Genomic DNA, 15779 nt, shown 5'->3' on the forward strand with positions numbered 1-15779 from the left:
GGAGGGATTTCATGAGAGATGCAGCTTGATAAATATAGAAGAGTTGTAGAAATCCACAATTCAGATAAAGAAACATTTAACAGGAAATGTACTAGTTGAGCATGCTACAAATTCTGGCTTTACCGAGGAGAAAAAGCTACAAGTTTGATACTAGCCATGTTGGGACCAAACAAAAATGTGAAAGTTACTATGCCCTGATGAGACCAACATTAAACTTTTTGACAAGAGTGAAAAAAAACTGACAGAAAACTAATACTGTAACCCACTGTAAATACACACACACGGCCACACATGCAAATGCACTAATTTATGTTGGTCTAACAACAACTCCTAATAAGTTATGTAGTTTTCAGTTGTAACAAATGTGAAAAACTTCACGGGGCATTATTAAGTTTACAAAGTAATTAAAATTTCAGAACTGTGATTAAAAAGAGCACATTTATTCATTACAATGTTCTTTTTAGGATTTCATAAAATCAAAAAGCCACACTTTAAAATGTGTTTGATAAAATTGTATTGGCAGGCATTGTAACATAATTTCAAAAAACATTTTGTTTTTGCTGTAATTTACCAAAGTCTTTGAAATGTCAGTATTTTTTTCAAAAATGAACATAAAGACAGACAAGTTAGGTTATCTACTGTACAGTGTACATTTTAATGGTAGAGTACAATGATATATATAAACAACTGTTCAAAAAACAAATCACCAGATACTTTCATTATGTGCTTTTTTTTCCCTGTATGATCGTTACTTTGAATCTGTATAATGACATGCCACCATGTTAAAGGCAAAGCTTTAGTCTCCCAACGCCAGGCTGGGTACATGTTCAGAATGCTCCACATAAAGTATCAAGAACAAAGCCAAAGCTGAAAAAATCTGAGCAATAATCCTATTTCAGATGAAACCTTTGCCTTTAAAAGTGATGGGAAATCATTGATAGAAAAGTAACTTTTTATTTATTTATTTTACAAATGATGTTTTCAGTAAAAAAGCTTGTAAAATGTACTTGGTGCAAAAAATGCAATGTCTCAAAATTGGTGGAAAAACATTTGCAATGTAGAGCACAGTATGTGCACAACTGACTTGGGACAGGTCACCAAAAACAGCCATTATGTAGCAGCTACATTTCCAGTTCAGCATTTAAAATGTCTCAGTTAGCTTAAAGTAAAATAGCTCAAATAAAAACATAGCACATAAATACTAAAATATACTTTAATGGGAGAAATTAATTCTTAAACAAAAAAAAAAGTTAAAAAATTAAGGTAGAAAAATAAAAATGGTAAACTCCACATCTACTGATTCCAGTATAAACATAAAAAAAACATGATCTTTCCTAAAATGTGCTTGAATGGTAATTAAGTGTATTTTAAAAGGAGATCATCTAAATCCCACAACCAGAAGAAAATTCAAACAAAACAATATATAGTAGCAGTGAGGTATCAGCACCACATTCCTTTTGTCCAGCCAAGTGTTTGATTCCAATTCTGTTCTACTGAAAGTATTTGAGGCCAGCAACGAGGAAGAACTTCTCCAGAAAGATCTCAGAATCCAGGACGGCGATGTGCGCTGCGCGGCCAATGAGGGAGTTGGCTGTGTTGGGCAGGGCATGAATGACATCATACCTGACTAAATTACAGTCCTTGTTCTGAAGTACTGGCAGCAACAGGTTTTCAATCATCTCAGCATACACGGGCCCTGGTGTTCACAGGAGAGACATATAAGGCTACTTTCCAGACATAAATAAAAAAAGTGCTTTTGTGTAATATTTAAACTTCAAATTTCCATCAGCTATTGGCCATTATAATTAAGGAAAAAAAATCAGATTCATGTGTAATGATTTTATTTTTAAATGACTCATTTGTATTTTAACTACAAAAGAGGCAATGGCTTAAAAAATTTCCTCCCATCAAAAAAAAAAAAAAAAACTATGGCAATACTTCTTCAGTCTTGCTTCATGTGGATCTTTGTGATTACGTGCAACTCTCTAAAGAGAAAAATGAAAAAAAGTGCACAGTGGCTTTGATCTTGGATCAACTCACCTGTTTGTTTGTCTTTTAATGCCGTTTTGCACATCTCTATTCGAGCAGAATGATAGGGAACATAGCGATCCTGCAGTGACCCCACCAGCACCACATTCCTAAAGTACTGCAGACCTTAAAAGGCAGGTGGTGAGGCAAGTTAGAACTATAATGTCATTCTGCATTTGAAATGTACAGCTACAAATAGCAAAGCTAACCAGATTTTTTGCTGAGTTTGTACAGAAACGTTTGGCGAGGATCAGAGTGATCCCGACACGTCAGCTGCAAGAGAGATCCAGATTTTTTCCATTTCTGCATGAACCAAAGGCCTGAAACAGAAAAACATTTACATTTTAGAGCTCATTGGTTTTATCTGTGACATAAAATTAGCTGAACCAAATGGCCACTAATGTGTTTCTTATGTTTACCTGTGTTGACAAGAGCAGAGCTGTTGTACAGTGTGCCCAGATGAGGTCCTGAGAGGGAAAGAAATGTGTGCAGCTTGCTCAGGTAGCATTTAAACCTGGGTCTGGTTAACACTGAGCGAACTATGAGGTTCCCCAAAGAATGCCCCACAAAGCTGGAAAGTAACAACATGGAAGGTCATTGGTCAGCGATAATGTGGTTAATTCATGAATAATTAACTTATCAAAATGAGCAGAATATCATGACAAGCTGTATTCATTAATAAAATATTTTGATAGAAGTTTGGGACTGAGCAGCTTACCTTATCTTTGACACAGTGAGATTGTAAAGCTGAATGTACTGGATGATTTCATCCAGCAGGCGGTCTGTCATTGACTCAAAGTCAGCAAATGTGTCATTCTGGAAATAGAAATGGTGAGAGAAACAAGAAGACGGAAGCTGTCAAAACTGTTTTAATTGGAAGCCCCCCCTCAACAAAACCTGAGTAAAAATTCTGTTGATCCGCTGTGATCAATGATCAGCAGGCCAAGTGCTCAAAAATTAATTTCATATTTGTTAAATGGATCGAAACTAAAGAACTACCACCACTCCACATGGTCAGTTCAATAAAATAGACATCACATAAAAAGTTAGAAACATAGATGATAATGGATTAATCTTGCAAGTTTTAAATTTTGTCAAACTCAAATCCCATACATCGGTAGCATATTTTTGATTCTTTATCTGCTTAACAGATAAAGAAATGGATGACCTAAAATGAATGGGACAGGCAAGGAAATTTTAACCAGTGGATCTCTATTCATGATGGCAAGCAAAGATTTCATAATCTGAATACCTGATTTCTTTCAGACATTAGGAAGTCTATCCGAGCACCAGGCAAACCAAGCTCCAGGTAAGTTTTCACTAGCCTCAAGTCTGCACTGTTACCTGCCGTGACACAAGAAAAGCAGCGACTTTAAAAATGGCTGACTAATTTTACTAAAATATCGGAGATTCTGATGGAAGGTCACTCACCGTCCAGACCGTGTACACACACAATGAGATGGATGCCTTCCTCACAGCTCTCATCCTCCTCCAAGCTGAAATAGGGAACAGTGGAGGCCAATTCAGGGACCTCACTGTACAGAAAACCAGGGAGCTTTAACTGCTTCATTTCCTCTTTAGCTTTGATGAATCTGTATTTGTGGAATGGAATGCATTAATTATTTATTAATTAGGTATAAAACACACAGAAAATATATGCACTGAAAATGTTATGTTTCAGAGATGACTCACGCTTTCATCTGTGGCGTGGGTGCGCATTCGTACCAGTGCAGACTGGATGATGTGGAGGAGGAATAGGGAGACTTACTTAAACTATACCTAGTACTGCAGGAGGGCAGGTTGGAGCATAAAGGAGCTTTTGATGAACCTCTAGTTTCATGGAGTTGAGCAGCACTAAGTTGCTCAAACAGTTGGCGTGGCTCTTGAGGCGCAGCAACCTCAGCTGGATCATCATCGGTAACACCGTTCACAAAATCATAGCCGTCGCTTTCCTCGTAGTAACCGTTCTCAATCATCTCATGTTCTGTTTGATCCTCATCCTCCTCGACCTGTGCTTCTGCCTGAATACCAAGAGTAATGGCAGATGTTTCTACAGGGCTGATCTCAGACACGTCTGTGCTGGAGCATGAGCCAAAGTAATTCTCTACCATCCCACGCTTCACCAGATCAGTGCTACTTGTGGCAGAGTTACTTGAAGGGCAAGCTGTGTGAGGATCACTCCGGGATTCCTTAGATGTCCCCAGTCCACTGGCTTCCTCCACTCCAATTTCTGAACTTCCTGCAGATTTTACATCTGCTGGAAGTTGAAAATCACCAGCAATTGTGTCAAGGTTGCAGGTTACATCAGTTACTTGAGTAACATCTCCGGAGAACACGACACTCTGCTCTTGCACCAGAACACTAGATTTTCTTCCCCTGGAGCTTTTAGAAGAACCTTCACCCTCATCATCTGAGGGCAGAGAGTTGATGGAAGTAAGTGAAGACTGGACTCCGCTTAAAGCACTTGTATTTTCTGGACACAGAATTTCTCCAGTGCCGCTAGGTCGTTGCGTTGTATTTTGCTGGACAGGGAGCGGAGCGAGAATTTGGACTGTTTTTTCTGTGTGTGAAGCAGTGAAACCTGATTCAGTGAAGCCTGGCCCTGCTTGTAGTCCTTGAGCCAGCTGAGTGGCAAAGGAGCTGGGCTCACTCTCAATGCCGGAGTCCGAGAGGCGAGATGAGGCACAAGGGACCCCTACATCTTGGAACCTGATGCAGTCGCTCTTCACCTGCACTGTGACTGCACAGGCCTGACTATGTTGCGCTGCAGTTTTACTTGGCCTTTCAAAAACAGATTCCAGGGCCGACTGCTGCGAATCACACACATTCGTCTTGGTGATCTTGGGAATATTACTGCTATGACCTGAAACAGTTTGATTTGGCAGAAGAATGTTTTCTTTATCAGCTTGGATGACATCCTTATTACTTGGTTTTGACTCATTTTCCATTAAGCCAGGAGAGCACTGTTGCTGTTGTTGGCCAAAGCGGTCTTCATGAACACCTTTATGAACTTGTTTACTTGTCATAATAGCCCCAGAACCAGCCTGAGGTCTGCTTTTTGAGTCCAAAGTAGAAGGATTTTTATAAACGTCTTTATTATAAGCAGCAGTAGTTCTATTGTAGCTCGTGACAAAGTCATCAGCAGTGTTTCCCATATTTGTTGACATGCCACTAAAATCAAAAACAGAGCTTACATTAGTCCGTGAATAGCTACTTGAGTGAAGCTGCAAGGTATCTTGGTCCTCGTCTTGGTTAACAGAGCCCTCCTCTTCTTTGTACTTTGTGCTAATATTGCTGTGGGGTACTTTAAGGTTTTTATAACCCACTAAAACCACAGAGTCCTTGGAACCCTGTCTGGTCAACTTTTTGGAGTTCTCAGTTTTTGAGTTTTTCTTCAGTTTTACTGATTTGCCTTTGGACTTCGGTGGTGGATCAAAATTTTCTGGCCAGGCATTATCAAGCAGAGCACTCCGTGACTCTGGTATTGTACTGGCTGATGCGCTGCAGTCCTTTGAGTTAACCTTGTCAGTTTTACTGGAAACTGAGGGAATTCTTGAATTGTGCATGCCCAGCCATGGTCCATCCCGATCTTAAGGAAAAAAAAAACTGATTCAATTGAACACAGACATAAAAAATGAGTGCAACAATATATTTTGTAATAAACTATGAATCATAAATACTGTGTTACTGACCTTCAGTGATAGATTCAAGGTATCTATCCTCAAAGATGATTGGCAAAGAACTAACGTCCCCATCAAGGTCTGCACATTCCACTGGTAGTGGAGGCAAACAGAGAAAGTAACTGGAGCTTTTTATGGCATTAGTCATCTGTTGGTGGCTGTGAGCACTGATGGATAAAAAAACCCAGAAAGAAAAGAAGTTATTTTATTCATTTTATTGAATGAATAAAATGTTACCACAGCCAAATCAAAGCAATCCATAAACGATAAGACAAAGTCTGCAGAACAACTTACTGTAGTTCCTGATATGCCAGTGCAGATTGCCTTGGATGTTCAAGACAAAAGAAAGCCTCTGCAAACCGTCTGACCTGTAAAAAAAGTAACGTTAAAAACAAGCTGTGTTAGTACTATTTCAGAGGTTTATTTTGAATTTTGAATTATTTAAATAGCTGCATGTTCGTTTTTTGATGAATAATTTGACTGTGATTTTTGCAATGCATTTGTATTCCATTGTTCATTTTTTTTGGCTTGTTTTTAACTCATTTTGCATAACTTTTTTCCATAAAAATAAAATAAAAAATAAAACTATAAGAATAAATTCTATTCATTTTAGAACCAGTTGTCAGAAAAAAACAAACAAAATCATCTTTGTAAATTAGTCATGACTATTGGTTTTTGTTAAGCAGGAGAAGTAATTTTGTTCTTGAGAAACCAAGTTATCCTTTACTAATTTGTGGGGAATACATTACCATCAGTAGGGACAGAGTGACACTTATGTTGTGTGCAGCATAAATAGGATGAAAAAGTCTGCATTTACACCATGGCTGGATGGCGATGCTAAGCTGGAGCTAGTTTTCTGTAGTGGGTAAACACATTTGCTTTTGTGCTTCTTTTACAGTGTCTAAACAAAGTTTGTGAAAGAACAAAAACATATTTTTTGCAAAATGGACTATGTTGGTGGAGAGTGTGTGTTTAACCGGTTAAGTGTATCCAGATGTTTACATTTATGACCAACTGACATGCCGGACTCACTCTTAGTGTGTGGTGCTCCATTGCTAGTAGGGCAGCAACGTGTTCCTGCAGGGACACAACTTCCAGGAACTGTCCCCAGAGAGCCATGAGCAGAGAGCACAGCTGCGCCAGGTTCATATTAACAAGTTCTGCAAGCTCGTCAGGTGACTCCGCCTTTAACTAAAAATATAAGAATAAAAGTTAAACAATTGAAAAGTGAACATATTTTTCTTAACAAGACAGTAAGGACCAGGATGTCAAACAATTCAGCATTAAAATGAGGAATGTTTGTCACAACCTTATTGAATCAGTTTATTGCAAAACTCTGCAACAAACTGGGTTTTCCAACTGTACAGAATTAAGGAATTAACTCTGTATAGTTAATTCAGATAATCACAAAGTCTGCAGAACTTTGTAATGGGAAATATATCTAAAAGAAAAAATACTTGTATTACCATTTTAATAACTGGAGAAAAATTTAAATAGCTCAGATTCTGATGACAAAATATTTCCTGTTGGCAGAAGCTGACATCACGCCGTCATAGTTTAGTGCCACACCTTGAATCACAAAGCAAAAGCTTCTCACCTACTAAAAAAAGCTATTCTTCATATTATCACTTCATTATAACTAATACTCACACCAAGATTTGACAAAATGTCAACACTACAAACAGCAAAACACTATCCTGTCAAGCAAATAAATGCTAACTGACAAAGATCATAAAGCAAAAAAGTGAAGGAAATCTGACCTTTACTTGTTCACACAACTCTGTAAGACGTGCCTCCAAGTCAAGTTGTTCTGAGCAGGAGGAAGTAAAAAAAAAAAAAAGAAATACTGTTATTTAACTGTACAGAAAATGACAGAAAACGAATGTGAAAGCTGAAAAGGTTGTTGTGCCAGATAGAACAGATGTTGGAAGGTATTTTCTATAAGAAATGACCAGACAAAGCTGAGAATTTTGATAGAAAAGAAGCATCAATAAACTTTTTTGCCCTTGGTCTTTAAGCACTTTAAGCATAAAAACCAGTAATAAAAGTGAAGAAGAAAAGTAGCTGAAGAATTTTTCTCTGGAAAGTGGATCAAAGGTGCTGTTTTCTTGATGGAAGAAACTGGAGTGAAGAGAAGGAGGGAGAGAAAGGCAGGCTGATTCGATGAGCTGAAAGGGTCAGGACATACCTATGTAGACGTGCCTTTGCCCTCGAGGATATGGTCTTCTGAGTACTCTCTCATATAGCGCCTGCATGCTGGGCTTGGCTAGTAAGATTGCACATATAGGCATGTTTAACCTTCATTAATGATCAGATTAATAATTTGTCCACTCATGGGGATTAGCTATGGTAACTATGGTTAGGTGTGCTTTGGTTTTGGTTTTAGTCCACTTGTCTAATGAGTGCAGGTGTTTTATAAGCTTAATTAGTTCCCAAAATTGCTATGTGAATAAAAAAAAACTTGTTTCAGGAGTTTCTACAAGAGTTTAATATGGTTATGTGACAGGGCAAGGTGAGTTTACAACTACAAACACATTTTAAAATGGTAAAAGCAAAGCATCAAAACAAAAAAATAAAACAAAAAGATGAAAACAGGGTAATGCTTAATCTTGTGTCCCATTTACACCCATAGGTTAAATCTGATTCAACACCCCTAAAGTCAGAAATACAACTTTGAATTCTGGGGTTTCTTCAACATCTGACCTCTAAATGAAATGTTTATTCATACTTCTTTCTGCATATTAGGAAAGAACCAGGTGGACAAACAGTATTGTCCACCTGGTTCACAAGTTGTTGCTAAAGGGCATAAATGTCCAAAACCCAAATACGTATGCTATCAGTTAATATTGTCATTAGCACAGGACATCCAGAGAGTAGCTGTTAAATCACAGGTTTTCTGAAGTGGGCTAAATAATTAAGTGATTCAACTTCCAAGGTAAATGGGACAGCATGAGCATTACCCATTTTCCTGTGTTTAAAGGAAAACAAAAACATGCAAAACTAAAAGTCACAACAACGCCATTATATAATTCATATAGTAACATTTAATACCTAGTTCCATTCGGTGTGAGGAGGGCAGGTCCTTGGTTATGGAGGTAAAATAATCAAAGAGGCCCCGGTAGACTATTAGGAGGATGGAGCAGAGGTTATGGTGCATGCTGAAGGCATGTTGCAGACAGCTGTCTGATACCAGAAATGTCCTCCCCTGGTGAAAGACAAAAAAAACAACAACAATCTGAAACATAAACCTCAACCTATTTGTAAGCACGATTACTCTTGCCAAACACATATTGTTGCTTTAGGAACTAAAGCAAAGTACTTATAATACTTTATAAGTTCAGAAAAATTACCAGTATATCTATTTTCTTAGGTTAAAAAAAAATAAATAAATAATATTCTATATTTTGGTAATACAAATGCTAAATTTATTCTGTCTTTAATGCTAATTTCTTTAGAATAATAAAACAATCAATGAGTTATTCACAAGCTGAGCATTAATGATCCACCTGGGATTAAAGAGGAGTGCCGCCTTTGTTCTGCCTAAATGACTGTTAGAGTTACAGAACAAAATCTCAGGGGAAGATTTGGATGGCTGACTTAGCTGTGAGAATCAAATCACTTATGTCCAACAGTGAAAGTGCTCCAATTTTTTTTCTCCTCTCTTCTTCCATCTTATCCATCAACAATCTGACACATACCTGCACGCTTCTACAGCTAAGAATGCAACTAAACATTACCTGAGGAGTAGAATTGTAAAAGTGTTACACTAACACACCCTAAATCAATTCATTGGGCTGCATCGTGTACTTTATTGACCATTCAACATCACCATCCTGCACCATCAAAGTATTCCAATTCTCTTATTTTACTGATTGTTTAATGGATAGGAGTTCCAAAACTAATACGCCAACAGCTTAATAAATGTAGTAGCATCCACAACTTATATAAAGTAGTTTTTTTTTTTTGTTTTTTTTATGATAACTTACATCTGGTGACACCTGCTTCACATAGCTGCTGCCAAACACAACATTCTCAAGAAGTGGGATGATAGAATCTTTGCTCTGTGCGGGAGCATTTCGGTTCAGCCATGTGTTTTTCACAGGTCGAGGAAAACTAAAGAAACAAAGCCAGAGTTGTGATTAGGATAGTAAATACTGATAACACTTTTTTTTAATAGGCATGCACAAATATTTCTGCTCATCAAACCTGATTAGGGGTTGATGAAGTGCCACAAGGGAGGCATGGATGGCTACAGAGATGACAGATAGATGGAAGTAGTCAAACATGACATTGATGTGTTGGTGGATGCCCCGCTGAAGGCTAAAGTGCAAATGAAGTACGCGACTGCTAATATTCTGCAGAGAATTTGGATCTTCTGGTCTGAAGGGATAATGATAAAAGATAAAGGAAAAGGTTTTAGCAGTGTGTAATTTATGTTGGCACTTCTGTTAGAACCACACTGTCATACACCTACATATAATCGCCATCTGTGAAATACAAATCCAGGCAGAGCTGGAAATCCATTTCATTGAGGGACTCTTCCACCTGAGAACAAAAAACAGTCAAATCAGAAACCTCATTACACAAAACAGGGTTTGTGTGGATGTAAAAAGAAGTAAATGGAAAGCAGAATAGACAATCAATAAATAGAGAAAAAAAACATATCTCTTTATAATTATTAAACAAGAAGCAGTGGAATAGCAGAAAATGTATTTGCAATAACAAGTTAAAGGAACACTCCTCTTTCCAAATCGTACCCTTTTCTCATCCAGAAGCATCATCACTTTGAAGAGAAGAACATCATTGACAACAATCTCTTCGTTCTTATACAGGATTTGGAAAGTTTTGCTGCAGATGACGTCATCCTGGATTGTAGCAGGAAACGCCAAATCTGAGCCTAGAAAGAAACCATCATTAAATACATGCGGATAATAGAGAAAATCTTAATTGCAAAATTGTACATTTAAATTTAAGTTTGTTTTAAATGATGGCAGATACATTTTGTATAGTTATTCCACTATGGTAAAAGAATAGTTGAAAGAGGACAGACATTTAATAACTGCCATATTATGCTTTAGCAATTCTGTAACTCATCAGATGAGTTGGACTCAAACATGCAAGCATTAGGAATAACCAAATAAACACAGTGTTTTGTTAAAAAATTGCAAATTTTTCCAAACAAGACACAAAATAAAGCAAAAAACAAAACAAAAATAACACATTGCAGTCATAAGAGTACACAAAAACTAACTTAAAGTGGCAGCAGAAACTAATTTCTAATTGTATGTTTGTTTAAAACCAGGTCTCTCTCTTGAATGATGTAGATGATGTACCTGAATTACTGCATAAAACTGCAAACTATGGGCAAACTAAATTATGTTAAAAATGTTTTGGGAATTGAAGGGGCAAAATAACTCCTTTGTGCACATATGACTTTACCTCCTGGATGAAGGAGACTGGTCTCAACTTTGTGTGGGACACGAGGAGGCACCTTAAGACTGCCACGCATCTGGTAAAACCTGGAGAGGATTTAGATATTTTGAAATGATCACAAGAAGGAAAGCAATAAAACTGCATCATTGTAGTGACCTGTAAAAGGACACTACACCTCTCATAAATTAATAATGAGCACTTCTTTTGCAGTCACTCAAGCTGTTAAAGCTGTGATGAGTCACAAGCTGCTGGAAAGAGCTTTATCAGAAAAGACCAAGGTATCAGTACACAACTGCTGTGAAAAGAAACATCTGAATATTGAATATTTCAACAAGAGCAGCTTAAACACTGGTCGACATTTTGCCCCTCTAGGTTTCTATGAAATCAGGTAAAAGTATTTTAATAACACATCCCAGTCTTGCCTTTCCTGGCAGAGAACTATGAAAGACGAGGCATATGTATTTATTTTTTTTAATATCAAAAAGTATTTATTGTCCTACAAGTCTTCATCAATGCATAAATAGAAATAGACTGTAGAAGTCAGGGATCAAACCAAAGAGATGATTAGCTCACAGTTTGAATCAAATCCAGCCCACAAATGTGTAAACAATATTTTGTTACACAATACAGTCTGTACTCTACACATATAGGATCCTAGTAAATACAGTTACAAATTATATCTGTCAAATATGCCTATTCTTTTACTCGAAACAATGTTATTATATCATTAGAAGTACTAAAGGTAATCTTAAAAATTAGCAATAGTTCTGCTGTGAAATAAAGATTACTTAAATTTATTTTGATTAATGTTTCCTCAATCAAACTGAGCCTAAAGTAAATGTGTGGAGCATTTATCTTCCCACAGGATTTATTTTCAATTTTTGTTTAGATCCATCAAGCCATGATTGGTAGCCTTTTAGACAGAGCACGTCACAATAAATTTCAGATAAGCTGGACATGGAAATGCGGTTACAATCATTTGTATTTAACAGTTAGAGGTTATTGTTCTATCGAAAGACATTTATTCTCGAGTCTTTGGGATTTCGGGTGAAAGTATGAAGTATATAATTTGTTGTTTTTCTTGGCAAGATTATCATCAGAAAATGTCTTAAAAAAGGCACAGGGTTTAAAAGCTTTACAAAAGCTCCAAATTGAATGCATTTGGCTTGCAGCATTCACCTAGTAGTTGTGTTGGGTGAAGAGGATCGCATTCACATCATAAACAAACTGTACTGGAGTTCATTGGAACTGTACCAAGACCACTTCCTCCAACCGGTCTTCCTATTCACAACACTGACCTCTCATCATCTCTGGCATCTCTTTAAAATGGGAGTTCAACAACAATTTATGACAAAAAAAAAAACTATTCATCTCTATCCTCAACCTGCCTAAGAGATCTGCAAGATCTCAGAAAAAACATCACTCATGCCTCAAATATTGACTTTAACCTCCCTCTATCGTCTCCATTATAAAACTTTTATCTAAACAGCAAAATGATGTCTTAAGTGCTGCTTGAAATGTTTTATAAAAGAGGGCAAATTCTGTCTTTGCTAAGAACATTTGAGTCTGCTGAAATGCCTGGAGGTCCAAGAGAGTCTGCCATCTGTCCTAGATTGGCTTGGTCAATTACAGAACACAATCTGTTCCCCTTCTGAAACAAACCACAACGCGTTCGTTTTTGCAAATTAAAGTACACAAGAAAATTAATCACAAATGCCTTCAACAGAGCACTGGGTAAAGCATTTTATAGGTAAAACATCAAAGAACTACCATTGAGCCAAGTCTTAATAAAAAAAGAGAACAATCTTAAGCATCCTGGAAGACAGCAAGAGAAACTCACCCTCTCTGGAACAGGTCCACATTGTAGAACTTGTGGAGCTCTACAGAGAACTCCACTGTGGCCTGAACTTCAGTCATCTTGGTCAATATAGGCAGAGGTGCCAAACATTATCTCGGATACGTCTGTGCTCCTGGAAGGAAATTTTATTATATAGACTAATTAATCCTAAGAAGCTCTGGAGGAAACTTAGCAGAAATAGTTCAAAGACTGGAATTACAGTTAAGGTATTGTTAATTATATGTTATATGTATGTCATAAAACATAATTATAAAGTATGTTACATGACATTTTAATGTTCTTATTGTACCAAATACAATGCAGCCACAATTTGTCCATAATGTCTTGTATTTATTATTTCACAAATACTTGACTCAATACTAATTGAGCTCACTGTGTTTTACTGAGACAAGCATCATAGACACATGCACAATGATATTATTAGTGCTTATAGTCATGCCAACACTAAAAACCAACACTAAAAACCAACACTAAAAACCAACAATGCAACATTAATAAAAAACCATTTTTTAATGTAGATTTATAAATTTAATATGGCATAATAGGCGCTTCAGTGGGGTACAGATGATTTATCTTGTTGCTTAAAATATATGACTATATATAAACAAACTCAAATTTAAATCAAAATCTAATCAAGCCAACTGCAGAATAATGCAATTGAAAAACATCTAACTGCTAAACTGTTGCAGTAAATGTGTATTCATATCCAAACTCAGAAGATGCTATAGATTGGTAAACAGATAGCTGGCAGATATTAATAGACAAAAACAACAACAGAGAGAAAAACTGTAGTTGATCAAAAGAGTGTAACACGTTTATAACAGCTAAGTAGCAGGGACTTAAAGATCTGTTTGCACAGAGCTGACAATTGAAAATATCTGTTCATCCGGACGTTATTATAATTTAGTGCTGCTGAAACTTAAGAGCAACCAATTCCCCTACCCAAAAGGTCAATAGCAAACCACATACAAATACGACAGCACAACCATCTTTAGAAACTGCTATTCAAATACATGCAAAAAGGGTTGGAAACTTTTCAGCAGCAGCTTAGTTGTAATCATTTTAAGCTTGCAGGGTTTTTTTTTTGTGTGTGTGTGTGTGTGTCTGTGTGTCCGTTTTGTTTTTCAGTAAAGAGAAATTCCGTCTTGCACTTAGAGCTCAAGCAAGGGCACATAAAAAAATACAAAAACTGCACACATATAGTCAATATGTTAAGACGTAAGGCCTTAGTCAATCAGCGGGGCAGTTCCTCTTTTTCACCAGTCTGAAGAGTAGCTAACATTGACGAGTTTAATTACGCAGAGCGAGAAATCTTAAGACACGTAGTAAGTTTGATTCCATTCCGAATATGAGTGGGGGTGACAAGTCTCCAAACCCTGGTGGGCAGAATCTCTGCACCGGTATGGTTTCACTTTTTGAGGTAACAAACGACAGAAAGGCCAACAAAACAGAGGTTCGACACAACAAAGATGAAAGAAATTAAAAAGGACGAAAATAATTCCATTTTGGTTGCCAGTCTGCAACCACGGTTAGCCGCACACTGAGCAGTTGTCACTGGGAAACATTACAGACAAGCTAACGCTACTCACCATTGCGTCGGCAAGCTAACATTAGCTCGCTAACCAACGTTAGCTCCGATTTCACTTCTGCTGTCGTCCTTTAACTTGTGGCTACAGACTGAAAACGCCTCTCTTCGCTCTATTTCACTTACTTATTCGGTAAAACTGACTTGACATTGACCGCTAAAATGGGATAAAAAGAAGAGCGGCCATGTAGCCGTCAGACAGAGCTGTGCTTGCTATGCAAATTCAGCTAGCAGTGCTCAATCTGAGGAGTTGACGGCAGCTGCTGCTCCCTGAACACTTAACTGCGCTTAACCGCACATTACACAGGGCCAGCTGACAAAACTGCTCCTGTGATTGGACTGTCAGGACCAACGACTACAAGTACAACAGAGTCAGAAACAATACAAATAATTATTATAATAATAGAAATAATAATTATTCCTAAAAAATGTTGATGCTTCCTATGTTGCTTCTTTAGTCCTACAGGTTATTGAGATAACCTAACATATAACATACATCAAAAAAGTCTTTTTGAGATATTAGTAATTTCGCTTTTATATTTAACACGTGAAAGAATTTCAATTTAGAGGTCATCTGCGATCTTTTTTCTTTTTTTTTAAAGGACTCTAAAAATCCTATTTAGAGTTTCGCAGACAATAGTGGAACACACTAAAACATGCAAAAATTACAATTTTTTGTACAGTTGTAACCATTACACAATCACCCCCAGTTCATTATAAGTAGAGACATAGTTGACGTTACCATCATACAATAACTTGCAATTAAGTATCGGCAAAGATTAATGCAATTTTCACAGGCGGGACATTATTGTCAACAGCTGCTGAAAGTAACTAAAAAAGTTACTATTAATGTAACTTAGCTACTTTCCAAATCAAGTAATCAGTAACCTAAGTTACTTTTTCAAGGAGTAATCAGTAATCCGATTAAAGCTACTTTTTTAAAGTAACTATGCCATCACTAATGTTAATTATATGTAATTAACATGTAAAGTTAAATGAAACTTCAGTATTGATTAAACTGGACAGCAATTACTTCACTCTAGTTCAGAATTTATAATGCATTAAGTTTACATATACCAGAGATTAGTGAAAACACAGATTCAGATTAAAATAACCGTCATTTAAATTTGTTGAAATAAAAGGAAATATTTTAATGCTTCTTTCTGTCATTGGGACTGTATTGAGAAAAATATGG

The 15779-nt window shown here is 36.8% G+C and overlaps 1 protein-coding gene across 2 annotated transcripts; it reads right to left on the reverse strand.

Moving 5' to 3' along the window:
* Window positions 1-497: 497 nt before the first annotated feature.
* On the reverse strand, window positions 498-14843 carry fam135a (family with sequence similarity 135 member A). 2 transcript variants are annotated; one of them, XM_055029735.1, is made up of 21 exons: window positions 14589-14843; window positions 12982-13111; window positions 11148-11227; window positions 10466-10605; window positions 10183-10253; window positions 9915-10088; window positions 9695-9821; window positions 8760-8913; window positions 7897-7974; window positions 7469-7518; window positions 6741-6899; window positions 6003-6076; window positions 5721-5875; window positions 3721-5617; window positions 3460-3620; window positions 3281-3372; window positions 2747-2844; window positions 2448-2599; window positions 2238-2348; window positions 2041-2154; window positions 498-1696 (listed from the first exon to the last, which is right to left on the reverse strand). In XM_055029735.1, the coding sequence occupies exons 2-21, from the start codon at window positions 13056-13058 to the stop codon at window positions 1491-1493; spliced, it is 4170 nt and encodes a 1389-aa protein (XP_054885710.1). In that variant the 5' UTR covers window positions 13059-13111; window positions 14589-14843; the 3' UTR covers window positions 498-1490. The 2 variants fall into 2 exon arrangements, with proteins under 2 accessions (XP_054885710.1, XP_054885711.1); XM_055029736.1 differs by lacking the exon at window positions 7897-7974.
* Between the last annotated feature and the right edge of the window lie 936 nt (window positions 14844-15779).

The sequence above is a fragment of the Poeciliopsis prolifica genome, unplaced genomic scaffold, assembly GCF_027474105.1.
Source record: "Poeciliopsis prolifica strain line A6 unplaced genomic scaffold, Auburn_PproV2 SCAFFOLD005, whole genome shotgun sequence".
Classification (NCBI taxonomy): Eukaryota; Metazoa; Chordata; class Actinopteri; order Cyprinodontiformes; family Poeciliidae; genus Poeciliopsis; species Poeciliopsis prolifica.